The 27,699-nt window shown below is 45.3% G+C and overlaps 1 protein-coding gene across 7 annotated transcripts in view; it reads right to left on the bottom strand.

Annotated features, from left to right (window-relative positions):
- Window positions 1-26,359, bottom strand: part of RHBDD1 (rhomboid domain containing 1) — a 97,261-nt gene extending 70,902 nt beyond the window's left edge. For all 7 annotated transcript variants that reach the window (XM_036254273.1, XM_036254278.1, XM_036254280.1 and 4 more), the window contains exons 1-2: window positions 25,865-26,359; window positions 24,323-24,455 (exon numbers count right to left, since the gene is read on the bottom strand). In XM_036254273.1, the coding sequence (XP_036110166.1) occupies window positions 24,323-24,455; window positions 25,865-26,297 (566 nt within the window). In that variant the 5' untranslated portion in view covers window positions 26,298-26,359. The remainder of the gene's footprint in view (window positions 1-24,322; window positions 24,456-25,864) is intronic.
- Window positions 26,360-27,699: the final 1,340 nt, after the last annotated feature.

Genomic DNA, 27,699 nt, shown 5'->3' with positions numbered 1-27,699 from the left:
ACATGGGGTAAGGACATGGGGTACCATGTGAGATGCTTTTGGAAAGAGAGGCCAAAGGCAGATCCCAGATAGGCCTGTGTGCCGCAGGAAGGAACCTGGGATGTCTTCTCAGCATGATGAGAGGCCAGTGGAGAATTTCAAAGAGTGATCTGTTCTGTCTGCTGGGAGAATCCACTCTAGAGAGGCGAGGACGGCAGTAAGCAGACCAGTTAGGCACTGACGTGGTCCAGGTAGATGGCAGCTTGGGAGAGGGCGGGGGCAGCAGTGGTGGGCAGAAGTGGGTGGCTTGGTGCCCATTCGTTGGCAGAGATAAAAGGACTTGCGGATGGATTCAGTGGGGGAAGGGAAAGGAAGAACCTAGGCTTCTGGCTTGGGCAATGGGAGGGATGATGGAACCACCTATGTGGGTGGGAAGAGGATTCGAGAGCTCAGTTTCAGTGTGTTTACTCAGAGGTGCCTGCAAAACAACTAGCAGTCCCTAGCAGAGCATCCGTACATAGTTGGGCACCACTTGGAAAGGGAGGGGAAAATGATTCAAAAGATCATGTCTATGTTTCACTTGACTCCTAGAATATTTGTATACATTATAACTACAGTGTTGCAGCTATCTATCTACCTATAACATGGAACACATCACACACACACACACACACACACACACACACACACACACATATCTACCAACAAGATTTAAAGGAAATACATACATACAGTAACAGATAACACGGGGTGTAACATCCCCCTTTCTAATTCCCAAATCTCTTGTCATAGCGCTTCAGGAATGTCATTATTATTATCAGAGCTGACAATGAGTGAGGCTCTCGTGTAAAGAACAGACTCTCTCTCCTCAATGTGGTGGACAAACTGAAGTGTTTGGTTGTTGGAGGGGTAAACGGTGGAAAACACTGTCTCCCCTTTCTGACACCTGAGAGTGCTTTCAAAGAGCCTTCCAGATGAACATCATCATCACTAGCTTTGCAGCATTTACTGTTTCTTTACAATCTGTTGTTCTTCAAATCTCCTTCACATCCAGATGAAAGGTTGTGCCCAATTAAATGCAAACACAGGTAAACGACACTGTACACAGTAAATGAAGAGAATCTCGCCACACACTCTTCACTGGGGCACAGGCGGCAGAGACACCCCCCACCCCCACCCCACCCCCACCCCCGTACAACACTGAGCGAGGACCGTGCTTCCCTCGTCACACACTTCGGAAACCAGACGCGCCCTGGAGCTCCCGTTCCCACACCTCCGGGGCTCACTGTTGAGTCGATTCCATTGCCCAAAGGCTCCCCACCTGCCAGGCACCACCCACTCCCGCAGCCCTGGGGACAACGGAGAAAGGTGGCGGTGACCACAGGGACTGGATGCAGACAGCCCAGGAGGGAATCCTGGGTCTGCCCTTCCGGAGGGACGTGACCCTTCACGGGCCCTGCCACGGTCACAGCCTTAGCCAGGCCTCGCCCTGGCTCGGTCAGTCTTGCCCGGCTGGCCTGTCGCTGCCACTGACAAACCAGCAGTGCTCGGACAGCAATCCCCACGCCTCCCGGTAGCTCGCGGTGTTTCTGTAACAACCTGCAAGCAAGCCGTGCCCTACCCATGTCCCTCTGCCTCCGCTCTAGCCTCCCTCCACTGCCAGCCCCCAGCCCTCTGCCGCCCCAGGTTTGGGCCATCTGCAAACGGCCCTCTCCCACCCTCCACGACTGTGTATGCACTGAGCACATCACCAGCCTTCCTGATCACAGGGGGTCAGCGCCTTCCCTGAGCACAGGGCGCGGCTGCTCCTAGGCTCCCGAGGCATCGTGTCCTCTAGCATCCTGCTCTGTCCTCCGCGCTGACCGGTCTGCCCTCACCCTGCGGCTTAATGCGAGCGGCTCTCAACCCTGTCATCCTCAAGGCCCCGTCCAACCCAGATACTTGGTAAGACTCCCTCTATTTTCTTGAAATGGAATAAATAACTCACCTACACACATATTTTTAAAAAAACACTGACAGCCATGCATACAATCCCAACTCAACATAATGCTCTAGCTGTAACAATAAGAAAAATATTCAAAAAGTGACCTGGTCAAGTACTGTGAATTGCACAGGCTGGGGCACAGGGCCACAGAGGCTGGGAGGGCCTCTGACTGCAGCTTACAGGTTCTGCACAGGCGGCGACAGAGGCAGGTGGCCAGAGAGGCCTCTCGTGACTTGGTCATACATGCAGGGTACCATGGTGAGATGATTTTATCTGAGGGTAAGTAACTTCTGACTCCAAATAAAGCGAAGTAAAAACTTCCCTTAAGTTAAATTTACAAATCAATGTACCTTTCCCTGGAAAGTCACTGAATATTAAATCCATGCCAAAAAGGAAAACCTTTGTATTTATATGAAAAACACAATTAGGTCTTAGGCTCAGATCATCATAAACAGCTTTTTCTCGTACATAAATGTCCTTTCAACAGAGTGGGGTGGGGGTGGGGGGGCAGGACCATTCTTGTTGTGGGGGACTGCCTTGCACACCATAGGACAGCTAGTGCCTCTGGCCCCTGCTCACCAAATGCCAGTAGCACCCCCACTATCATTATAACCAAAAGACAACCTGCAATTTCCCAAAATCCTCCCTGGGGACCAAGCCGCCTACCCAGTTGAAAAGCCACAGCAAACACTTATTAAATGCTTGCTGAACCGATGACCTTTAATCATTAGGCCCCCCAAAATATTTCTTTTCCAAGTACTTCTCGTGTGACTACACTAGGCACAAATTCCGAGAAGTCCAGGGAAATCTCCATCTTGAACTGACAGGCAAGGAAACCTCCCACCCCAGCGGAGACGCGCACGGGGAGCTGGGGCATCTGAACGAGGCCGTGATCGCTTCCCGCTGCCCTGTGGTGGGATAAATACAACTCGGCCCGTGAAGAAGGCTCCGCCACCTGCTGTCACTACAGACAAGAGTACTTCTGGATGCCACGTGAGTGATGGTTTGCATGTCACCTCCAGAAAGCAAAGACAGTATGAAAGACAAGTGGGACTGCTTGTAGCCTGATTGTACCGCGTGCTAGGATTCTGCAGCAAGCAGATGTGCCTGTGAGCCGCGCCCCTGAAGGCCTTTTCAGAAGCGGAGTCATACCTGCAAACCCCAGGCCCCGGGGCAGCGGGCGCTCTGAGGTGCAGTCACTTACGACCGGCTTAGGCGACCTCCGTGAATGGGAGCTCATCACGGGGACCCAGAAGGAAGAGAGGGCAGGAGGGAACAGTCTCAGCTGTGAACTGTGGGAGTGACTTCTAAACTTTCCCTGTACCCTCAGTAACATGAATGAATAGGCTGCTGTTGCCAGGTTGCCGTCTCGATCCCCTGGTTCTCAACGCCGGCTGCAATTAGAATGAATCTCTAAAAGAGGATTTTTTTTCCCCCTTTATTGATTTTAGAGAGAGAGGAAGGAAGAGAGACAGACAGAAACATCAACTGGCCACCTCCCGCATGCCCCCCACTGGGGATCGGACCCACAACCTGGGCATGTGCCCCAACTGGGAATCCAACTGGTGACCTCTGGTGCATGGGCCGACACTCAAACACTGGGCCACACTGGCCGAGCTCAGAGAGGATTTTAAAATTACAGCCCCTTGGACACTACTCCCAGAAATTCTGCAAAAATTGCTCTGGGGTGAGACAGACCCTGACACTGTTTCTTTTTGTGTGTTTGTATGTTTGGTTATTTTTTTGGTTTTGTTGTTTTTAACTCTCCAAAAGATTTTCATGTGTTGAGGTGGCACATCACTGATCTTAGGCCACAGTTTAAAAGCTAACGGTGAGATTTCAGCTGCCATAGTAGGTCAATAAGAAAAACATTTTGAGTAGGCAACACTCTTCACCCTACAAATTACCCCACAGGAGGGACGTCTGTTTCCCTTCTTGGCAAATTGGTTTTAATATATTCTACTGTAATGCCGCAAGAAAGTATAACTTTGAAAATTCACTTAAAGAAACACATGAACTTACTTCAGAAGATGTACAGACGCTTTGGACTCACTAACACCGATCATTCAGCGAGCGGGCCCCATCCGGGAGGGCCATATGCACGTGGGTAACGACGAGCACAGCAGAGTGAGGGCGACCCCTGAATCCGAGACCCAACACAGAGAAACAGAACTGGATCATAAAGGTAGCCTATAATTTCAGAAAAATTAAACTCTGCCTGTGGTTGAACCTTGTCGGAATCAACATTCTGACTCCGAGTGCCCCACCTGACTGTGACTCAGACCCGGGCCGGCCACTGGCATCACACGCCGCCTCCGCAGCAGCCTGGCTGGTGCTCCTGGAAGGCACGGTTCACGGCAACAACCCAGCACGACCGCCAGGCACATGCTTCTGCAGACTGCCCAACACAGCAGGACCGGTCCGTGCACGGAGGCCTGCTAGGCTGCACGTCTGTGAGGGAAGCAATCCCAACGAAGCCATGCGACCCTGCGGACCCCTCTCAGAGCACTGTCACCTTCAGAGCAGCACAGTCCCGCCGCCCTTGGAGGCCCACTGGCAGCGAGGGCACAGAACCGCACGGGGCCGTGAGACGCACCTCATATCTAAGCCTTAGAATCCGGCGTGACAGCCCCAGGAGGCCGGGTAACAAGCGTCCACCCTGTCCTCTCACAGGGTTTCCAGTCCAGCTCGACTTTGGTATTCTCCACGGTCCTCACAGCTACTGAATTCCTTCCAGGAAGTCCTTTTCTGTTTACGTTCGCCAGAGCTAACTTCTACTGTTTCCAACCCCAAATCCCCACTGCTAGGAATACAAATAGGGATGCTGAGGAAGTCCGTCCATTTTCCCTGGAATTGCTCCCCTTGGGATGATGTAACAGGAGCTTCCTGACACCTGTGATGAGAAAGCCTGAAGCCAAGGCCCCGGTCAACACTGCCCAGCCTCCTGACCCACAAATACCATGAGAGCGGAAGTATGTGTAGTTTGGGGCCACAACATTTGACATAACTTGTTACACAGCAATAGATGACTAATACAAGTCAACACAGGGGAAAAAAAAATAGAGCCAGGACAGAGAGAGAATCCTGATGACACTGCTCGGGCCCTGGGTCCCACATCAGCAGTCTTCGAAACCCTGAAAGGTACCATGGGAAATGTTACTGATGGGAGCTAACAGAGGTCTCTCGCATCCGGTAGCCTTAAGCTGGGTTTCTTTAAATTGTAAGCAAACCAATCTTGACTTCGGTGTCCAAAGATGACAGAGGCCGTGTGGACCCACAGATCTCAGAGTCTCAAGCAGAACTCTGCTGGGCGCGAGTCCAGCTGCGGTGTAGGCTAGAAGGCTCCAGGCGGGGTGGGGGCCTTGAGAATTCAAACGTTACCGCACTGAAGAGGTATTAACCCAGCCGTGCCAGTCTCTGAGTTAGCTCCAAGAACCCACACCCATGTCGTAGCTGCAGCTCCATTCCTCGTGTGTGGGAGATGATAACAATATTATTGTGAGAAAATACACAGAAAAGTGTTCCGCAGAATGCCTGATACAGATAGCAACCAAAATGTGAGTCGAAATCCAAACAGCTTCGATTTTTTTAACTGGGAAACCCTATTTCTAAGTCCTCATTTACTTTCTCTGTTAAAGAGCTTCTGAATCCATAGGTCCTTCATTCGGTCGCTGCCAGCAAGCAGTCCAAGGAGACGCAGGACTCGGTGTCCGGAGGGCTCTGACACGGTGGCTGGCTCGGGTCCCCCGTTCTTGTCGTACCCCCGGGGCAGCTCAGAGGACGGCGCAGGAGAAGCTCTTCCAGCAAGCCCTTCACCGACTTCTGGGCTTTCCTTGCGTTACCTTTTCAATCCTCCCCAATTAGCCCATGAGACGGGTACTGCTGTTGGCCCCATTTTACAGATGAGGAACTGAGGCTTAGAGAAGGAAGAAAAAGCAAGGGCCAGGGTTGTGAAACAGAGAGCTAGGAGAAGATGGGAGTGGTACCGTCCCCAGCCCCCCTCACTGACAGCTACCCCGCCCCGACTTTGCTCAGCCTCGGTACATCGGGGAACGCAGAATTCGGATATAAAACCTGCAAACGGGGAATGTGAGAACAAGACTCCGAAAGTGACTGGGAGCAATACAGCTGCTCACGTCACCAGTCTAACAACACAACGGGGCATGTTTGGACCCACAAAACACTTCCACAGAGTGAAATAATCTACTCTGGTTTCTAATTTGCATTCCTCAACAACATTTTTCAAAGATGATATCTGCCTTCTTCAAATCTACTGGAAGATTTGTTTCACCATGTGGTTTTCATCTCCTTTACTATTTTCTAAGACTTTTAGCTGCCGTTGCCTCATCCAATCCTCATTTGATCGTCGATTCTTAGGTACACATTAAGAAAACTCAATTGAAACTAAAATGCAAAAATCTATAAAATCCAGATCCAAAGGGGATCTCAAGCCATCATTAAAAATAGACCCTCTGTGGAGCATCTCAGAAGAATGTGGAGCACACACGGATGACCTCCCTCGTTAGCTGGGCCGCCCGCCGCCCACGGGTGGGGAACCCCCGCTCAGCTGAGCCTTTTCAGACAGAATATGCAGAATGGGTCAGCACGACAGTATTTCAAATACCACTGCACACAGTGTGTGCACAGTGTACAATCAGCACGCTCAGGCCGCCTGAGCCCTCATGTGCCGCATATGCAGAGGGACACTGGAGTGGAATTCGTGAATTTTAAATGAACTTTTACCATTCCTTAGGGCAAATCTTTAAAATTACTGCTACAGTGCACAAAGTTTTCAACTTAATGTTCCAAGACAGGTGTTTTCGCCCTCCCTGCGTCTGTCTAACCACAATCCTCCAATTACCGTGGCTGTGACTTCAGTCACTTCCCAATCCCTGCAAACACACCCCATGTCTTTGGCTATGAAATGAATTAATACCTAACTCTGAGATTCTCAGATTAGTGATTTGATCATTGTAGAACATGACTAATACTGCTATTATTAGTCTAAGACACTGACTGAGGAAAACAAAGCCCAGTAATAGTCATGGTGATGATGATGATGATGAATAAAATGTTTTCCGTCTTCAGAAGAACCAGCACTCTCTGGGCAGGAGCAAGGACTGTACACAGTGCCACGGTTCCACCCAGCCTGGGCACATAAACACGTTTTCCTCTGCCATTCCATAAGAAAAGAAACCGGGCCCTGGCCAGTTTGGCTCAGCGGTTAGAGCATCGACCTGCGGTCCCGAGAGACCCGAGTTCGGTTCCCGCTAAGGGCGCGCACCTCGGTTGCAGTTTGTCGCCGGCCCTGGTTGGTCGTGCGGGTGGCAGCCACTCGATGTGTCCCTTTCACATCGATGTTTCTCTCTCTCTCTCTCTCTGTTCCTGTCTCTCCCTCCCACTCTACCGGAACAAAAAAGGAAAAATGTCCTCAGATGAGGATAAAAAAAAAAAAAAGAAAGAAAGAAAAGAAACCGGGGGTAAGAGCAGGAGAAAAACGAGTCACAAGTGATGAGTCATGGAGCAATATGGCCAAGACTCCTAATAGTCTATGAATTCAGGTCTTGAATTAGGGAGGAGACTTCCCATTCCGCAATGCTGCTCACCAGCTCACTGCTGGCTGGATGGACAAGCTCTGAGGACGCGAACACTCCTTCCAAGTGAAGTGCCCTCCACGCCCTGCCCTCACTTCTCATTCAGCGGGACACACGAGCGAGCGAAGAAAAGGGGACGAGGCTGCAGGAGTCAGCCATCAAGTCAGACAAACCAGACAAGGCTTCATATCAGAAACCAAATTCGCCGTAAGGGCACATGTAGTATCTGTGTGGCAATGACTCTGAGGCAATTCTCCAATGGGAAAACGCAACAACAAAAAATTAGGAACAGCGAATTTCCATCAACACTACAAGGGTTATTAGGAAAAAGATGGATCGGATAGTGTTCATTTTTAATTCATAGACTCTGCTTGTATATTCAGTACAAAAGAGCATAGAAGCTTATAAAGTCGTTTTTCTGCTGCCTGCTTAGTACTGAATTATTCAAAACTCATTTGAAACACACACACACACACACACACACACACACCTGACAGCTTTTAAAATACTGTTTGACAACAGCATTTTCAACATCTATAAAAATATGTGCTAGTGGAGCAGGTTCTGTACGCACCGTCTTTCACTAGCAAGTCCACGAGTATTTTTACCCCCTGTTGCCTCACACGTCACGGGAGCACTCGGAGGAGCCAGAAATGTGACCCTTTGTTCAGGGCGGAATTACTTGGTATACATTATCCAATGGACTCATACCACCCTCAGGGTACGATGAACTGGTTCACCAAAATCTGCACAATGTCAGTTGCACTGGAGTTACCCCTCGAAAGTTACAGGGTCATAAGTCCTCCACAAACTGACACTATAACTGGGTGTTCTCCAGGTAAGAAGGGGTCAAATGCTGCACACCTGAAACTAATACAAATGCTGAATGTAAAAACAAACTGATCAATAAACTCTACAACTTCTGATGCTATAGTGGTGCAGCAGTTGGAATACATCAGGGAAACTCAAGACTTTTTAAAGTATTACATAAATATTGTTTGGATCACAAAATTTCCATGTTTTCTTTTTAAAAAAAATTTAGTTTTTATAAATTAATTCAAAGCTTTAACACACACATGCATGCACACACTCACGCACACGGTTATCTCTTAAGACACACAAAAAAAAAACCCCTCTCAAAATATACATCCTTCTAGAAGTGGATGTAGCTTTCTGCATTTCTATGTTTCTATCTTCTTTTTAAAATCTACTGCTCCGAGTTTCCCTCTGAGTTTTGTAGTCTATTTGCGACAGGCTTCCCACTTGACTTGTCTTTTCAAGGACGTGGCTCTTCAAAGATGAATTCTACATTTTTTTCCCTTTTTAGTTTATTAAATTTTGCTTTCATCAGTACCAATTACACATCCTCTAACCTTTTTGTTATTTTTCTAGCTCCATAAGTGGAGGACTTAAACGATTTCCTTTTAAGCTTTGCTAGATGATAAAAAGCATTTAAGAGTTTTCCCTAGCCCACAGGTTGGATATGGAGTGTTCCTACTGTTCATTTCTAAAGTCTTTTGCAAAAATGTATTCTCTATCAAGGAGGTATTTAAATTTCCGAGTATGATTAATGGGATTGTTGTTTCCTTTTGCTCAGATTTAGTTTTTTAAGTCGTTGATATTTTGTGATCAGAGAACAGGGTCTCCAAAATGTCTGTAACCTAACAGTCCGTCTGCCTCCTGCAGGGACGTCGTCTGTGTGCGTGGAGGCCATGCACGGCTCGGCCTTGCTCGCCCAGCTGCTGAGATGCCTTCTCCAGCTGTTTGAAGGCTGCGTCACCGGCATCCGACTTCGCCTTCCAGATCTCCACTCAGATCCTGGATGAGCTCCTCCTTCCTGACCCACCTGAGACCTCCGGACTCGGGCCATAGCTAAGCTATTTACACTTGCCTGTTCTCTTTAGTTGGGTCGCCACCCCACACGCTGGCTCTGTCTAACGAACGTTTGTGAATGCGTTTATTGAGTGATTCTGGCGGGCCAGGCACTGTGCTAGGCACTGAGGAAAAGCAGCAGGGCCATACCCCTGTCCTCCTCGAACTTGGGAGAGACAAGTAAGTTAGGATTCAGGAAAATATGTTCCTATGTATTTACATTTTAGTAACTCAATTTTCTACTGCAAATAATGCATGCTCACTACAAAGAATTTGGCAAAAACAAAGTGAAGGAAAAACATAATAAATAATTCCATAACCTTATGTTAACCACTACTAATATTTTTACGTGTTTCTCTCTAGTCCTTTTATGACTATTCTTACTTTGGGAAAAAAATTCAAATCACATTACATATAATACTTCGTATTCTACTTTCTATTCTTATATTGAGAATTTTCCAATTCTATGAAAATAATTTCTAGTCCGGGTTGGGTGGCTCAGTTGGTTGGAGTGTCATCCTATACACCAAAAAGTTGTGGGTTTGATTCCTGGTTAGGGCACATACAAGAGGCAAGTGATCAATGTTTCTTTCTCTCTCTCTCTCTTCCTCCCCCTTTCTCTCTCTAAACACATCCTTGGGTGAGGATTAAAAGCATAATAATAACTTCTAAAAAATAGCATGTCAATGGTTGTACAATATTCTGTTGCATCATGATTTATTAATTCATTTACCTACTATTGGACCTTTAAGTGAGTTCCAATTTTCCAATATTTCATGACAATAAATACGCTTACGTCAATTTTTTGTTTATTCCTGGTTATTTACAATTGGGATAGGTTCCTAGAAAGTTAATTACTGAATTAAAGAGCATAAACTTTTACAGCCCTTGAATTTTTTTGCCACTGACTGATGTTTTTCTGTATCATGTCCACTGATGGACTCTCCAGTGTGCCCATTGGTGTTTTTCCTGCGGTCATCACTGCTCATCAGAGATATGACTCGTCTTCCTATTTCCAACTCCCCAGACTTTCATTTCGATTTATAATGTACTTGGATCTGAAGACATTTTCTTGCTTTTGCCTTCATTTGGGTTTGTGTTGATTATTTTAATGTATTTTATGTATTTCTTCCCCACTCAAGAACTGAACATTTTTCTTCACACATTCTTAGACATTTTTCCGAGATTATATTTTAGTCCTCTAAACATAATCTATTAAAATTTTGTTTTGGACTACAAGCGAGGTAAGGCTCTACCTTGACTTTCTTCCAAATGATTAGAAAATTCAAGTACCATTTACTAAATAATCCTATTTTCCCTACTGATTTTTGATATTATCTTTCCTATGTTATGGTCTATTTATTTATTATTATGTTTGTGACCTACTTTGTCCTGGAAAAATGTAGAAAAACAAGAGTGTTTTAGAATCAAAGAACTATGATAATATAAACAATAGAAGAGACATAGATTACTAGAAATAAAACTTATTTACTTGACCTATGTGTTATAAATGACTACAAAATTAAAATGCTCCTCTCTTTAATTCAGAGGGGAACCATGTCCACTTAAGAGAGATAAATTAGAATCAAATTATTTTATGTTTCCTATAAGCTAATGAGAAGCCCACTTTAAATGGAAGGGATGTTCAGAGACTGCACTGCTCTCAGCTGGTTATCACAGAATAATTGATGGACTAATGATTTCAATTCATAGTGCAGACTGTCTGCATTTTGCATAATTTGAACCAAACCTGAATGTAAATGGAAAACAGTCCTCTTGCCTATTTAGCTCCCATGACGTTTAACTAAAAATCACTTAATACTGCAGAAGAGGAAGGGGGAAATTAGCAAATATAAAGAACTTTCTATTTAAAAACACTTCTCCTTATACTGAAATGGGAAGGATTGAGTAAATACATCCGAAATCTCCAGAGATGTGATTTATCATCTTATTAGTTGAGAGTGAATATTTAATTGTATAACATTTATCTCTAACAGTGTCTCTTGGAAAAAAAAATCCAAATAGGCCAAAGTGCATATTCTAAATACTCCAAAGGGAAATAAATGTGCTTCACAGGGTTCATTATTTTTTAATAAAAAAAATATTAAGTAGAGAAAAAAATCAAGTCAAAATAATTGTTCCTTTTGGTAATTAACTTTTGAGATTAAAAACACCCCTTTTCTGTAAAACACATTACAGAGACTCTTCAATTTAATAAGATGCACTTATTGATATCACCTTTTAACCTAGGACAAATGACTTTCCTTGAATTAAAAAAAAAAGAAGTATCTTTTTAAAATAACCTTCAGTCATCATTACCTGAGACATCCAATATAGTAAACCCAAATCTTGCACCTGTCACCAAGTCACCAGAACTGATCATTAACAAGCCTAGTTAGTTAAGTACAGATTAGGTAGGTGCTGCCATCCACACACCCACCCTCACATCACAGCGTGATGGCCAATTAGCTTCCACCTGGGTAGTGAACCTTATTCCTGCCAACTCTGTGTTCACCTGCAAAACAGCTGCTTCCTGATTTCTACCCACTGCTCTTCTCTGCTCTCCCGCACCAGCCGACTGGGCAAAGCAGCCCCAAAGAAGGGCTGACTGATTTGAAGACAGCAGGGGTCCGCCACGCTGTTGCATTTGCGTTGAGATGGAAATTTCTCATCTCTGCCTCTGTGTATGACACAGACACCTTAAAGTGGAACCGCAGCAGGGCGGTCCAATTACAGAAGACAATCTGTGTTCAGACACCTGAATTAACACTTGCTTAGAAACCATGCTATGTGGCTAATTGAACACTGCTTCTGAATCACCTGAGGACAAATGAGAGGAAGTTCACACTCATTCACACAGACATTCAAGAATGACACTTTATAACTCTTCCTCAAAAATAAAACTCACTGTCACAACGAAAAGACGCTGCTATGGTGTCCTCACCCTTTGCTGAAGCCCTTACTCCCCTTGTGATGGTGGTGGAGACGGGGCCTTTGGGACACAGCGAGGCTGAGATGAGGCCATGAGGGGAGGGCCTTGCCGATGGCATTGGTGCCCTTACAAAGAGAGAGGGAGGGCCTTGCCGATGGCATTGGTGCCCTTACAAAAAGAGACACCAGAGAGTACGGGGGCTCTCCTCACGCTTTCTCTCCCTGCTACCTGAGGGCACACTGAGAACGACAAACCAGAACCTGGCCATGCTGTCACCTTGGTCTTGGGCTTCTAGCCTCTAGGACTGGGAGGAAATACATTTCTGTTATTAAACCCGTGTATGGTGCTGGTGGTAGAGCAGCCCACGCTAACACAGGAAGGCGTGTCAGGCTAAATGTTACGTGTCGTCCTGAATGGGATCCTGGAACAGACAAAGGACATTAGGTAAAAACTAGGGAACTCTGAATGATGTATGGATTTTAGTTAATAATAATGTGTCTATATTGGCACATTAATTATAACAAACATACTTACTATACTAATGTTAAGATAAAAATTAGGTAAGACTGGGTGCAGGTTATATGGGAGCTTTCTGTACAAAGTCCCAATTTTTCTGCAAATCTAAAACCATTCTGAAAAATAAAATTTATTTTAAATATATACATAAATAAAACCTATGTCTTCGACCTACCCCCAAAAAACCCATCATGTCCTTTCTTTATTTTCCATGTAAAAGACTTTCTGCTCTTAGCTATAGTTTAGAATAAATCATTATCTATTAACAACAGCAAAAAAATTCCCCATAAGCATTGCCTAAGTTATTATTTATAGGACCTGAAATTGTAGTGTGTACTTAAGGGCTCTCAGTATATATATAATCTAAGAAGAAGAACCTCTTGGAATTTAATACACCATCAGTAACACTAAGCAATCACAGCTTCTTGAAAAGACGCACAGGACGAGAACAGATGAACCACGCACAGGGAAATACAACTTACAAAAAAAAAAAGGTGTCCTATTTCACTAATAAAAAGAATTGTAAATAACATCAATAAAATACTTCCGTCACATGCAAAATTTCTTGAAAACGTCAGAGAATATTCAGAATGGCCAGGAAGTGAGGAAGTGGGTACCTCCATAGGCAGTTGGCAATGTATATAAACAACCTGAAAATAATTCAAACACTTAACCCGTGATTCCATGTCTGGGAATCTACTCCAAGGACATATTCAAGCCTGGGAGCCAAGACAATGCTTTAACAGACATCCTTGCTTGTAATCTGAATGATTAGGTAGTAAAATTAGTGAAAGAGAAGATAAACTAAAGAAAGTACAACAGGCACCATTATGCCGCCATTAAAACAGAGGCTTTTGAAGAACTGTACTTATAACAAGTTAAATGAAAGTATAGAAGACATAATTGTGCATGAGGGCCGGGGTTTGAGATAGCAGAATGTTAATAGTAGTTTTCTCTGGGTAGGAGATAATGGGAAATCTGTTTTTTTCGTCAAACATTTATATGCCTTTGCCTGGCCAGTGTGGCTCAGTGGTTGAGCGTCAACTCATGCACCAAGAGGTCACTGGTTCGATTCCCGGTCAGGGCACGTGCCCAAGTTGTGGACCCAAACCCTAGTGGGAGGCATGCAGAAGGAAGCCAATCAATGTTCTCTCTCATCAGTGTTTCTACCTCTTTCCCTTTCCCTTCACCTCTCGCTAAAACCAATAAAATAAATAAGTACATAACATTTATATGCTTTTAACTCTTCTACAATGAATACATTGTTCTTTCAATTAGGAGTGGAGAAATTAGGTTACACATTCATTTAGATCCTACTTCTCTTTAGTTTAATTATTTATGTGACTTAACCATTTAAAAAAATGTTATACTAAATCTCTTATCAGAGATCAAGTGAAGAAAACTCAGTATTGAGATAAAATTGTCTTTTCTGTTCTCCCTGTGCCTCCTGTTCAGCTTAGAGTTCTTCCTACAGCCATCAAAATGGGCTTGATCACTTTGTCCAGATGTCCAGGCCAGGGCTGGGTCTAGACCTCTTTCCACAAGTTTTGACTCCAGAGCCAGAGAGATGGCTTATACACCCCTTTTCCTCAAAGAGTTCCAATTCTAGTGGGACAGGAAGTTCCCTGCCTCAAGATTTCTCCTCATCTCACAAAAAACTCCACGTAATCATAATCTGGTTAGGTAATGCTCTCACCTCGAGTCCTATTCAACTCTAAGCCCTCCTGGGAGACAGACAAATTAACTAACTCTTTGTAACACACACAACTTTCCTTTATGGGAGCCCGCAAAGACAAGAGGGAGGCAATGTACAAACGGACAGCCCTCTTCTTCACAAACTCTGCTCAGGACAGTCTTGGAATGTTGATTCAAACTGAACTCTTTAACAGGCTCCAAAACCATGTTTCCAGGAAATAAATCAGAGATGAATGTCAATTCCATATACATGCAACAGTCCCAGTAGATACAAAGAAAAAAGATGTGATTGTGCAATATAAACAGGAAACCAATGCTTCAGAAAATGCTCATCCTTGACAATAAACACACATTCGTGTGTACACGCACACACATAAACATACATACATATATATGCACATCAAACAACTTGGCAACATCACATTATACCTACTAAAAAAGTTTGTTTTTGTTTTTTTTCTAGAGAGAGAGGGAGAGGTGGGGAGAGAGAAACATCAACATGAGAAACGTTGGGCAGCTGCCTCCTGAACACCCCTCACTGGGGATCAAGCCTGCATCCTGCGCACGTGCCCTGACCAGGAATGGAACTGGCGACCTCCTGGTGCATTGAATGATGCTCAACCAACTAAGCCACCTTGACCAGGGCAAAGTTTTACTGTTTGCTTAGTGTTGTTTTTGTAAATAATGATACTCAATGTAGGCCAGTTGGCGCTAAAATGGACAAAAAATGGCATAATACATTAGCATAACTTCTTGAGAAACAACTTAACCCATCCCTGAGCACCCTAAATCCCAGACAGCAGCCCTCTCCCCTCAACGAGCTGCCGTAAGCTGCCCAGCCCCAGGGGACACAGCTCCTCCTCAGCCCTCACCCGCCAGGCCATTCCGGTGAAGAAGTGTCTCTCTCAGGCACTCTCCATTTGGGTATCAACGCATTTCCATGTTTAGCACTTGCTTGTTTATACAACCCCCCAATATACACTTTAACTCTGTATCCATTTCTTTTTCTACTAAGCTGTTGGTAATAGTACTAAATTCAAAAAGTTTAGAAAGAAATATTATACTTATATTTGGGGAAATACACTAACTTTGACAACACATTTTCTTTGCTGTAGATAACCCCTTCTTTTGATTTTTCAAAGGATTTTATTAATAGTGTTGTTTATAACTGATTACCATTTCTGGTTTGGGTGAAGCCTAAACCTCTCAGGCACACACCCTCATGCACACACAGCTATGTCGGGAGTCGGCAGTCACTAGTAAGCCTCGTGAACACGTAATATTCATCTAACAAAAGACAATAAATCAGCAAAATCTGTCATCACAGCCCGTTCTCGCTGCCACCAGGCCCTGCACCAATCTCGTCCACTGAAATGCGCTGACTCTGTACATGTATTTATCACCTCTGGTATAAACTAGTAGGTGCTTCAAAGGGACACCATTAAAATGATTTCAGGATCTCTTTATTTTTTATTTTTTGGTACGTGCCCCTAGTGGGAACCAAACCCGGGACTCTCTGGTCCGCAGGCCGACGCTCCAACCGCTGAGCCAAACCAGCCAGGGCAGATTTCAGGATCTTTTAAAGGGTTAGAACCCACCATGGAAACCACTGCTTTTCAGCCCTGTCACTTGCTGGGTGAACCACAGCATCTCAGCATGGACTCGTCCCCAAGTCTCTATCTTTTGCTTCCCAAACACTGTCCTTTGTACCCTGATTTTCATTTTACCTTCCCCCCTTTTCTCTTCATTCAACTCATGTTGCCATGACAGCTTCTGCAGAACAAATCTCCCCAAACGTAGTGGCATATAACAAGCGTTGTCTTTGACTCAGCTTCTGGGGGTCAGGAATTCAGATGGGGGACAAAGGGACAGCCCAGGCTCTGCTGCACAATGTCCAGGCTGGGCGGACTCATGGCCGTATCTGCTGACTCATGCTGGTGTTGACGCCACTGATGGCTGGGCCTCCGCTCAGGGTATGGTGGAGTCAGGGACACTGGACCTCTCCAGGGGCAGGTGTGTCAGCTTACAAAGCAAGAAGCCACTTAAGTGTCTCAGAAGTAATGTGGCACTTTTGCTGCCGTCTGCTGGCTACAAATCCACCCAATTCAGGGCAAGGTGAATAACAGGATGCCACCTCTTGGCGGTGGAGTGAAAAAGTATGAAGAGGACATATGGAACAGGGGCTGGTGTGACAGCCATCTTCTACTTCACGTCCCCAACCTCACTGCTAGCTTCCAGGCAGAGATCCTATGGTCTACGATACACCTAGGTCCACAGCGGTCTCACCTGGCGCTTCAAACCGCAGCATGACCTAGTTGAACTCACGGTGAGGCTGAGAAGTCCCACAATCTGCTAGTTGCAAGCTATTTGATGCAGAAAAGCCAGTGATATGAATTCCAGTCTGAATCCAAGGGCCTGAGAACCAAGAGCACCAATGGGCAAGAGAAGACCAATGTCTCGCCCCAAAGAGGCAGAAAGAGAGAGTTCCTGCTCCCGCTGCCTTTTTGTCCTATTCGGTCCCTGAGTAGACTGGACGATCACTCACTCTGAGGAGGGCAATCTGCTTCACCCAGTCCACCGATTCAAAGGCAAATTTCTTCTGAACACATCCTCACACACACACCCAGACATAAAGTGTAATCAGATATCTGGGCATCTTGTGTACCGGTCAGGTTGACACCTAAGAATTAACCATCACACTGATGTTCTTCAACTTACATTCATTCAACCATAAAGATTTACTCAGTGCCCACTATGTGTAAGGCAGATGATTAAAATACAAAGATGAATAAGAAACATTTCTTAGTCACAAGAAGCTCCAAACCTAGAGAGGAAGTAAAGAAAAGGAATAAATGATGTTGGAAAAAGTGCTTATGGTGGAGAAATCGACATTATGGGAACGAGGGAAAAGAAGTGATGAACTTTGCCTGGGGGAGTCGGCAAAAGCAGCACAGAATAGATATTACTTGATTTGGGTCTTGAATGACAACCAGGAATTCACAAGGAGAAAGGTTACACCAGCGAGAGAAGAAAAACAAACTCCCAAAGGCCAGGACACACATGGTTGGTATTTTCGTATTTCCCCATCATCTATTCAACTTTGATGGTGCAGTTGTCTGAATATGACTCCCTTACCCCCATCAAAAAAAGAAAAAAAGATGCCCATGTCCTATGAACTGGTGAATGTGACCTTATATGGCAAGGAATCCCTAAGTGTAGTTAAGGATCTTGAGATGGGGCAGTTACGCTGGATTACACAGTGAGTCTTAAATGCAATTACAAGTGTCTTGATAAGAGAGAGGCAGAGGAGGATCTGACACAGATCGGAGAGGAGACGGCAGGGTGACCCTGGAGGCTGTGGAGTGCTGTGGCCACGGGCCAGGATGCTGGCAGCCACAGAAGCTGGAAGAGGCACGGAACAGAATCCCCCCTAGAGCTTCCAGAGGGAACACAGCCCTGTCAACACCTGGACTTCAGCCCAGTGACACTGATTTCAGATATTTAGCTTCCAGAACCTTGAAAGAATAAATTTCAGTTGTTCTGAGTTCCCAAGCTTGTGGTAATGTGTTACAGCAGCAATGAGAAACTAACATAGACGCTCTCCACTATCTGCCTCTGGTTTTCTTTTCCGACATCCGTGGAAGAGTCTGGAATAATCTATCTTCATTTCTACCCTACTTCCTCCAACCATCCTGAGTAATTTCACTGTCCATGTAGACTATCCATCCAACACCTAAACCCACAACCCTGTAACCTCCTGGCTCCAATGACCCTCCCTTCTGCCATTCCTCAGTTTCATACCCCCACAGACATGCTCAGGACCATGTCATCAGTAAAATAAACTCCAGGATCCTGCCTTCTGATACCAGTTCCCATTCACACAGCTCTGTTTTCAAATCGACAGAACCTCCACTCCTCGTCCCTCCATCAGCCCGCAGTCTACAAGACTCTGCAGAGTCATGTCTTCCCTTCCCCACGGTCCCCACTGGGACAACCCTCTCAACAGAGCCCACAAGTGAGTTTGCCAAGAAGCTCATGAAGCATCAGCCCCCTCCCTTGCCAGGGACCCTTCACAGCTGTGGGAGGGGTACAACCAACATGTTCACAGGGTCTTATGTTTTTGTAACATTTGTGAAAATGAGATATCTTAACCACAACCTGCTAAAACTGCTCTCTCTTTCCACCCCAGCGTCCTCTCTGTCACACTTCCTCCCCAGCCAGGTGGCACTGGAGCAGCCACAGACGTGCTCAGGATTTGAATAAAGGGAAGTCGAATTGAAGATACATTAAGTTTGGGTTCAGTGGGGCTTATGTGTATGGTTCAGTCATTTCAGTGCAGGTTAGGTCACTGTTAGTCACTCGTGTGTAGAAACAGCTTCCAGAAATACTCCTAATACCCTCTGTGCATCCTTAGCTTGAATTCTCAGAGAGCAAAGGAGTGGACACCCCACACCTCTCTCGAGCGTCGGCCATCATGCTGGAGTCAGAACCCAGAGTCTGGAAAATTCTCCCAGTCACCAAGCATGCAAAAAGGTAAGGGGAGACTTCAGTTCCCATCACTACACAGACTATACAGCTAAAACAGACATTCCGCAGTTCTCTGTGAGGGATGCGCTCGAGAACGCAGTGCATGGGAGTATAAAGGCACCGTCAGCTTTCTCTTTCTTTTTTGGCAAAAATGCCAGAAGTTCCCCCAAATATGACAACAACTCCAAAAATGTACATGAGTTGAGAAAGCTTTCCTGAACTCTCAATAATGAAAACACTGACTTTGATGGGCCATGCTAGTCCTTCCCCAGAAACGCCCATGCCCGGTCAGCGTCGCATGAAGAAGAGTTCAGTGTACACAGGCAGAACCTGTGGGAGAAAACTCTACAGAGGCACGCCAGGGAGTTCACAATGTTTACGATTTTGTAATGTGTATAGTATTAGTTGGCTCTTAAAAACTTATAAACTTGGGCTTTCTTTTCTCACTTAACATTTTTACTTTTCTGTTTCTAATTTTGTATTTCTTTCTCGAGGACCCACAAAACTGAGTAAGTTTCAATCCTGCAAAACTGAGATCTGCCCCTGACAGAACAGCCACTTCCTCAGTTCTCGGCCTTGGGCTGTGAACTTCGTGGAGGGAACGTCAGGATCGGGAAGTCCCCCTTCACGACTCCCCATGAAACAACCAGTTCAGACAAGGGCCGTGATCAATGTTCCTAAACCACAAGGAAGAAGGGTACTGAAGACAAGCTATCTATATGATGTCCAAATATCGCTCCACATATAACTTGCAATTACCAAAGGATAGATGTCCCCTTACAACAGAGACTACCTTAATCAGGTGATTATGCTCAGAATTCCTAATAGAGGGGCAATCTGGTATCATGATCCTTTCTGATGTGATGCAATACAAAGTGTACAGCATCACCCTGCGAAGTATTATTGCCCCAAAACAGTTTAATCAGAATGTAATTAAGCCATTAGCCCTACCTTCCAGTTCACAGAAAAATAAGTTAAATATCCTTACAAGAAAACACCCAGAGAAATCTAGAACATGGGACATTCTACAAAACAAGAGATCTATTCTCTTCAAAAACTTTCCATGACACCTGACCAGTATGGCTCAGTGGCTGAGCATCGACTCGTGGACCAAGAGGTTGCTGGTTCAATTCCTGGTCAGGACACATACCCAGGTTGTGGGCCAAATCCCCAGTGGGGGGCATGCAGAAGGTGGCCAATTGATGTTCTCTCCCATAGATGTTTCTATCTCCCTCTCCCTTCCTCTTTCTCTAAAAATCAATAAAGAAAACAAAAAAGAAAAAAAACCCAAAACTTTCCATGATGTCTATTTCCAATGTCATGGAAAAATGAAGTAAAGGAAAACAAAGATATATAATAATCAAATGCAACATGTGAACCTTGACTCGATCTGGTCCTACCTCATGCCCCCTCACCCCCACCACCACCCTCGTCCAAAAAAACAAAATAGTTACAAAAGATATTTTGAAAACTGGGGCCCTGGCCAGTATGGCTCAGTTCATTGAGCATCGTCCCGTGCACTAAAGGTTGCGGGCTCAATCCCCAGTGGTTGGGCGCGCAGGAGGCAGCCAATCAATGTTGAGCTCTCATATAGACGTTTCTCTCTCTCCCTTCTTCTCTCTCTAAAAATCAATAATAAAAAAAAAATATTTTAAAAAAGGAAAACTAGGTAGATTTGAATATGAATTAATTAATACTAGACAACACTGGGGAATCACTGTTCATTTTCTCCAGTATGCAGCCACAGCAATGTGGTTATACAAAAGCGTATTTTTACCATTAGGAGATGCATGCTGACGTTTTTTGGGTTTTTTTTTTTTTTTTTTTTTTCATGCTAACATTTTTAAGAGTGACGTTATCATGGTGTTTGCAACTTACTTTCAAATGGTTCAGCAACTTGATGGTGGAAAACTTTTACAATTAAAAAAATGGAACAAGCAAAAAATACATTACATTTCCTTTTCTCACTTGGTCGATCCAGCCAAGAAGTGTTTAGTCGGGTCTGCCATCCCCCGCCCCCCCAAGCACTCGCAGTGCAGCAGGACCAAAGCCAGGGGGCTCTGTTTTCAGAACTGCCCTGGTGTACCTGACTGTCTCCTGGAGTCCAGATGTGGCCGGGCTGCTTGCTCTGTGTTTAAAAGTAGCTCATGGGAACTTTAGACTGCTGTCACTCGAGGGAAAAGTCAAGTAGGAACAAGGAACAGGAAGGGAGAGAACTCGAACAAACAAGACTAACTAACAGCGGTTTATTTTATTAACTTTAGGAAGAAAGAGAAATCAGGCATGATTCCCTTCAGGGACACGGCTCACTTTCGGTGATTTATCTCACAGTAAAAATGATGAGTTAAGTACTGCCTCCTTAACAAAGCACTGTCATGTGGATGACCTCTCTGACTCTTTAAAACTGCCGTGAAACAGACAAGCACACTCCGTCTTATAGGTGAGGGCATGAGGCTGAGAGGCCGTGTGACTTGTCTGAGGTCCCGTGGCTAGACAAGCACACTCCGTCTTACAGGTGAGGGCATGAGGTTGAGAGGCCGTGTGACTTGTCTGAGGTCCCGTGGCTAGACAAGCACACTCCGTCTTACAGGTGAGGGCATGAGGTTGAGAGGCCGTGTGACTTGTCTGAGGTCCCGCGGCTAGACAAGCACACTCCCTCTTACAGGTGAAGGCATGAGGCTGAGAGGCCGTGTGACTTGTCTGAGGTCCCGTGGCTAGCATGTGCGCCCAGGTCCTCGCACAACTGACGAGAACCCTCTCATGTGCTCACCGAGTGGCTGTCTTACTCTGGACAACCTGCATGTCTCTGAGCTGCAGTTTTCAGACTAGGTGGCTTTAGGCTCACAGAGAAACTGTAGAGGCTTATAATCTGGGCTAGTATTTTGGGCTAGTAAGTAACACTTGGCATCAGATTCCCCTTCCTTCCATCAGCAGAAGGTGGGGGGTAAGAGGCGGGAAGGGCCAGAGCCTCGTGTGGGAGGAGGCAGCACGCACCCCTCCCTCCTGAACCAACTCCAGAGCCGGTGCCACCAGACCCAACCCTCTCCAGCGTCCCAGGACACGCGGAGAAATGAAACGACAGGCGAGGCAAAGCGATTGCTGAAACGAGACACACACAAGCACTGTGAAGAGCAAAAGCACCGCAAAGACGCCGAGTGTGGGTCCTTCCCCGTGCCGGTCACGCCCCGCACAATGCCTGAGGGTTGCTGTTTAGAGAGGCTCCCTCCGTAAAACTCCTAACTAGGGGAAATAACTAATTCCAGGGCTTTCATAAAATACAGAGGCCCACCAAATGTTTGCTTGGCAGATTTCATTTTTTCTCCCGAAGGGCAGCTCATTAAGTCAGATAACAAAGCAGGCTTTGTTCTGAAGATTTACAGTGTTTTCCCAATGAAAATTCTAATTGACAACCACCAGGAGAATAACAATGTAGAGCAGAGAGCTCTGGTTTCCTCCATTCTTCCAAGATCCATCTCAGAGAAGCACTTGCTGCTCGGGTTTCCTGGACCAGCGGTTAGCTCGGTGTCTACCTGGATGCATGCTTTAAGGAGACGCTTGGCGATCAGCAGTGTATCATACAAGGTAGTCAAATCTTAAAGGACAAAAGGTGTATTCTTTCACACCTCAAAGATAAGAAATTTCATTTAGTTCCCAGGTCCTGCCATGCAGAATAAGCATATTACATACAAATTCAACCATGCCTTGTCCATGTAGAAAGGGGGACCCTAAAAAAATAAAGCAGAGGATGAGAGTCTTCAGAAAGAGTTGAAGGAGAATATTAAAGGCGGTGCCATTCAAAGGATTCATTACAGAATAAAAAGTTCAAGCACCCTTGGGAGTGATTTTCATATGAATGTTGGGTGTTGCTGTCACATACAAGTCCCTACGCAGAGAAGCAAGTCACATCAAGCAAGTTGGGGAGCTGTGAGTGACAAGGGTACAGGGAGGGTTGTTCAGATAAGGGGCAGACACTACAGGACCCCTTTTCAAAGACAACTTTGAAGATTCTGTTAAGCTTTCTTGGAGGGACTGTCACAAAGTAACAATCCAGTTGCAAATGGGCGGTGTGCAGGGGTCACCGGCCGCCTCTGTGCAGCCCAGCTGGCCGGGCGGCCCGGAACGGGATTAGCATTAAAGAAGGACTCAAGGTTACCGGGCTGACACTCGGCCCAAGGAGAATGTTCTCAGTGAAGTGGGACACCCAACACAGTCACACAAACAAAAGGCAAAACAAACAAACAAAAAAAACATGCCTGTCTGACAAGAACAGCAGAGAAAAATATCCTCCTTCCTTTTTCCTGACTCTTCTGGTCTCTCCAATCTCCAAACAGTGTCCAGGTCCCCACAGTAAAAATAAACAAACAAACCGTGGGTTTCCAGTCGCATGATACAGACTTGGAGAAGTGAAGCTGGGGGCAGAAGTGGAAAGATAATACTATTCACCCTCCTCTGTCTACACAGAAAGCAGAGAAAGGGACCTAGTGAAAAGCCCCCTGCGCCGGGCAGGAGCCGCAGGCCGGCAGCCAGGCCTGAATGCTAACCAGCCTGGTGTCCACCAGGAGCTGTGTGATGGGCCTGCAGACTTCCTGAATGTCTTGTCCTCATCTGTCAGCATTCCTAGACACCAGCGGTTCTTAAACTGTGTTCCTTGAAGCTCTAGGGTCCGTGGAGATGCCTTTGAGGCAGACTCAGCAACACAGGGTAAAGCAAAGGGAATGGGGCCCCATGCTTCCTCTTGGCCCAAAAGAGTTGAGTTGATCCATTTTACATATCAAGCTTGTGAGTAAAGCCTTCTGTTTAAAGAGTTTATTACTGAGACAATTCACAACTAAAATGGTTTAAATGCACTGGACCAATATATCTAGTGTTTTTTTTTCATCTTTATTTTTATGTGGTGTCCACGTGCCTCTTTGGATGACTGTAGTTAGAATTAATGGATCTGATAGTCTGGTTAATATCGGTCCTCAAATCTGTATATCAGGTCCTCCATTTCCTACTTAAAAGGCGAGGAAACCAAAACTCGAGTAATTCAAGTAACCGAAGTCACACAGCTCGGTCGCTGACCGGCTGCAAACTCAGGAATGCCCGACACTGATTCTACCCTTACAGTCAAAGAATCCATTTCACTGTCAAAAACAATCAGCTGCCTCATTATTATCCCAGTTCCTTCCCACAGAACATCAGGTCCTTCCGTTGCATGCTCCAGAGTGAACACACACTTACCCCGGAGTGACGAGATGAATGGCCAGGAGTTCGGCCCAGCACCCGAACCTGCTGGGCACGGGAAAGCCCAGGACCCTGACGAAGCCTCCAGGGCAGTAATGGTTGTTCAGCACTTTCAGAGCAAACAGCACTCCTGAAAGAGAAGGAAGCACACAGCTACCAACAATCCAAATGTGAAGATAATCAACATTTACAAAGAAAACTGGTTGAAAGAGAAAATGATTGTTTGACTACATCCAACTTTCTGCTTCGAAACGCACTATAATTCCTCACAAGACGACCCAGCGTTCAGTAGAAAGACAATGTTCAAAGCAAGCCTTCTTTTGATGTTTCTTAACAGAAGTTAATACTGACTTCCGGCAGGCTGCTAAATATATAACACATAAAATGAGGATAAAAACCAGGAATGGTACTGACTCATACACTTCAAAATTGTTCATTTTGTGCCATGTGAATTTTAACTCAATAGAAAAAAAGTATGTTAAGTCACATGTATTTTTTTTAACCTCTATGGAAAGATGTTGAAGGGAGGACATATTTTCTTTCTTCTCCCACAACAGATGCATGAGGGTACCTCTTAGAGGGAGGGGGGAAGTAGCAGGGGAAGTATAGGGAAGGGTTAGATTCCCTTCTGTTCCAGGACCCTGTCCCTCCCCCTCCTTCACACTCTAATATTCAGAACACCTAATTTAAGCCCTGATGGCAATTTCAGTCTCATGACATATACATAAAAAAGAACCAATGCGTGCAGTTTGGTCCCCGGCCCTGATTGGGGGTCATGCGGGAGGCAACCAATCGATGTGACTCCCTCACATTGATGTTTCTCTTTCTCTCCCTCCCACTCTGTCTGAAAATAAATGGAAAAATATCCTCGGGTGAAGATTTATTTAAAAATAAAAATAAAAAAGAACCAGTGAGGGTTAAAGGGAGAGGCAATGCAACCCATGGTCAAAGTCATGTAGCCTCAGTTCAAATTCCAGCTTATCACTTACTAGGTGTGTAACCTTGAGCAACGTTCCTTACTTCTCTAAGTCTTAGCTTCCTCGTCTACCAAACCAAGACAACGCCAGCTCCCTAGCAACCTGTTATAAAAATTAAATAGCGTGAGTTATATAGTGTGACTTCTCTTGGCTCCTAAAATATGGTGAGCATGCCATGGTAGCATGTGATGCATTGATTTTAACGACGTTATTAAGGGGCATACTCATCCTTTTACAGAACTGCCCATCACAAATACACCTGTGGGTTTCTCCCTGGTCCCACCACGATGGAGCCAGAACATATTTCCAGTATTGCCTCTCCTACAAAACTCCCTTTGAGCAGACCATAGTCCAAACTGTTCAAGAGGAAAGGATGCAGAGCAAAATCCATGTCCCTCCTGTGCACTAATCAGCCTCCTCTCCAAAACACATCCCCCAGCAGCCCTTAGGCACTCAGAATTCACGTCCTTCACCAACCAGGGACCCAAGTTTCGTAAAAGGACAGCAGCCGCACCTCTCTCCCTGTCTTCATGCCTGCTGCCTTAGAAATGGTCTGCCTTACCTGAGAAACCTACACCACAATTCCTTTTGAAGCCAGGCTCGTCCATAAATTCTGCGAGAGCAAATTCCAAGACCAGGTACACCAGCCCAGTGAGGAGGGAGAATGTGGTGACGACGTAGGCAAACCACCTGCTTCCGAGTCTTCTTTCCAGATGGATCCCTTTCCACAGCAGAGAGACCATATTGAAATACAGGTGCCAGTCGTCCGCGTGGTGAAAGGGGGACAGCAGCAGGCGCTGCCACTCCTTCTCCTGGCAACACTTCTCCACGCTGAGGCAGGAGCCGAGCAGCGGCTTCAGGGGACTCAAGAAGAACCAGATGTTGACGGCCAGAGCTGCCAGGGTGACCGGTGGAATGTTGCTGATCCCAACATGGAAGATTTGAGAAAGCAGCAGCAGGAGCCCAGCATTAAGTCCTCTTGATCTCCGCTGCATGGTTGATATTAACCCGGTAATGGGAATATGTGGAATCCAGGGAGCTATACAGAAAGCTGAGCCTAAAACATAAAATAAAATGTACATGAAAAGCCAGCAATTAAGAATTCATGCAATGATAAGACATACTACTTATGTCTTTATCTATCACCTTCATCTTTCAGCAGCATTTACTTTCAGTGTCTCCCAGAGTAACATTCAAGACACTGGCTGATGTCCCTCCTTCATATTACATTCTAAAACAGAGATTATTTACCCCAAATTCCAGCGGACCTGTCAATGGGTGTGTATGCTTTCTCTGACAAATATGCCATGAAAATATGACTTGTCTTCCCTTTAAACAAACTTGTAACCTAATTCTTTAAAAACCTACAAAGATAGTACATAAATATTTAATAAAGATTTCTACTCAGAATGCTCAAAAGGATTCTTTGCCTTTTTCATTTTTTCAAAGAAATATTCAATTTTGATATTTTAGATAGCATTTGCTCCAAACTGTTTAAAACTCAACAAGCAAGTTTTGAAATTCAAGCATATATATAAACAAGTGTTAACTGTGAAATGAATGTTGTTTGGTCCTGCCCATCATATACATGGAAAGTTTTAGAGTGCGGAGTTATAGACAGACCACAGAGGCAAGATTGATTACAGCAATTTATCTATGAGCTGGAAACTGGTACAACGTGTTTGGTGTTGGAAGCGATTTATATATTCTAATCTGGACCATAAACCAATGAACTCAGCTCAAGGAAAAACAGGCTAATCCCTGCACACCCCACCTCACAAACACATCCTCCCCCACACTCAATGTGCCCAAACACCCTGGACCATGCCTTCCAAGTCTGCCCTTCTGCCCCATCTCAGGACACGGAATCTCCAAGTACCTTGTTGTTCAAGTCAGTGATGTACAAAACACCCTTTACACATCCTGGCCCTCATCACATCACTATCTCAAAAACTTACCCATAAGACTTGGTTAATTCTTCCAGTTTGTCATTGATCTACTTCCTCCTAACTCTAGGGCCACTATACTAGTCTAGGCCACTGTCATAATTTGTCTGGATTACCACAAACTCACTAACTGGATTCTCTGTTTCTCTTCTTTCTCCTACCAACCATTACATTTCCTGCTGCTGCTCAGAATAATAGTCATAAAGCTACAGTTGGGTTCCCCTGCAGTAAGTCTTCAGTGGCTTATCATTCCAGTTGGAGTGAAGACCAAACTCTCCGCCATAACTGAACACTTGTGATTAACGGTGCCCTGCCCACCTCTCTGGTCTCATCTCAACCAGGTCTCTGCCTCTGTCACTGGACTCAGCCACACAGGGGCGCCCATGCCAGGAGCTCCAGGATTACAGCATAAATGGCCAAGGGCAGAACTGTCTTTTCCATTTTGATCACC

Source organism: Molossus molossus, unplaced genomic scaffold, assembly GCF_014108415.1.
Source record: "Molossus molossus isolate mMolMol1 unplaced genomic scaffold, mMolMol1.p scaffold_m16_p_11, whole genome shotgun sequence".
NCBI lineage: Eukaryota > Metazoa > Chordata > Mammalia > Chiroptera > Molossidae > Molossus > Molossus molossus.
Note: the sequence above shows the minus strand (reverse complement) of the source record. Positions and strands in the feature narration are given on the sequence as shown.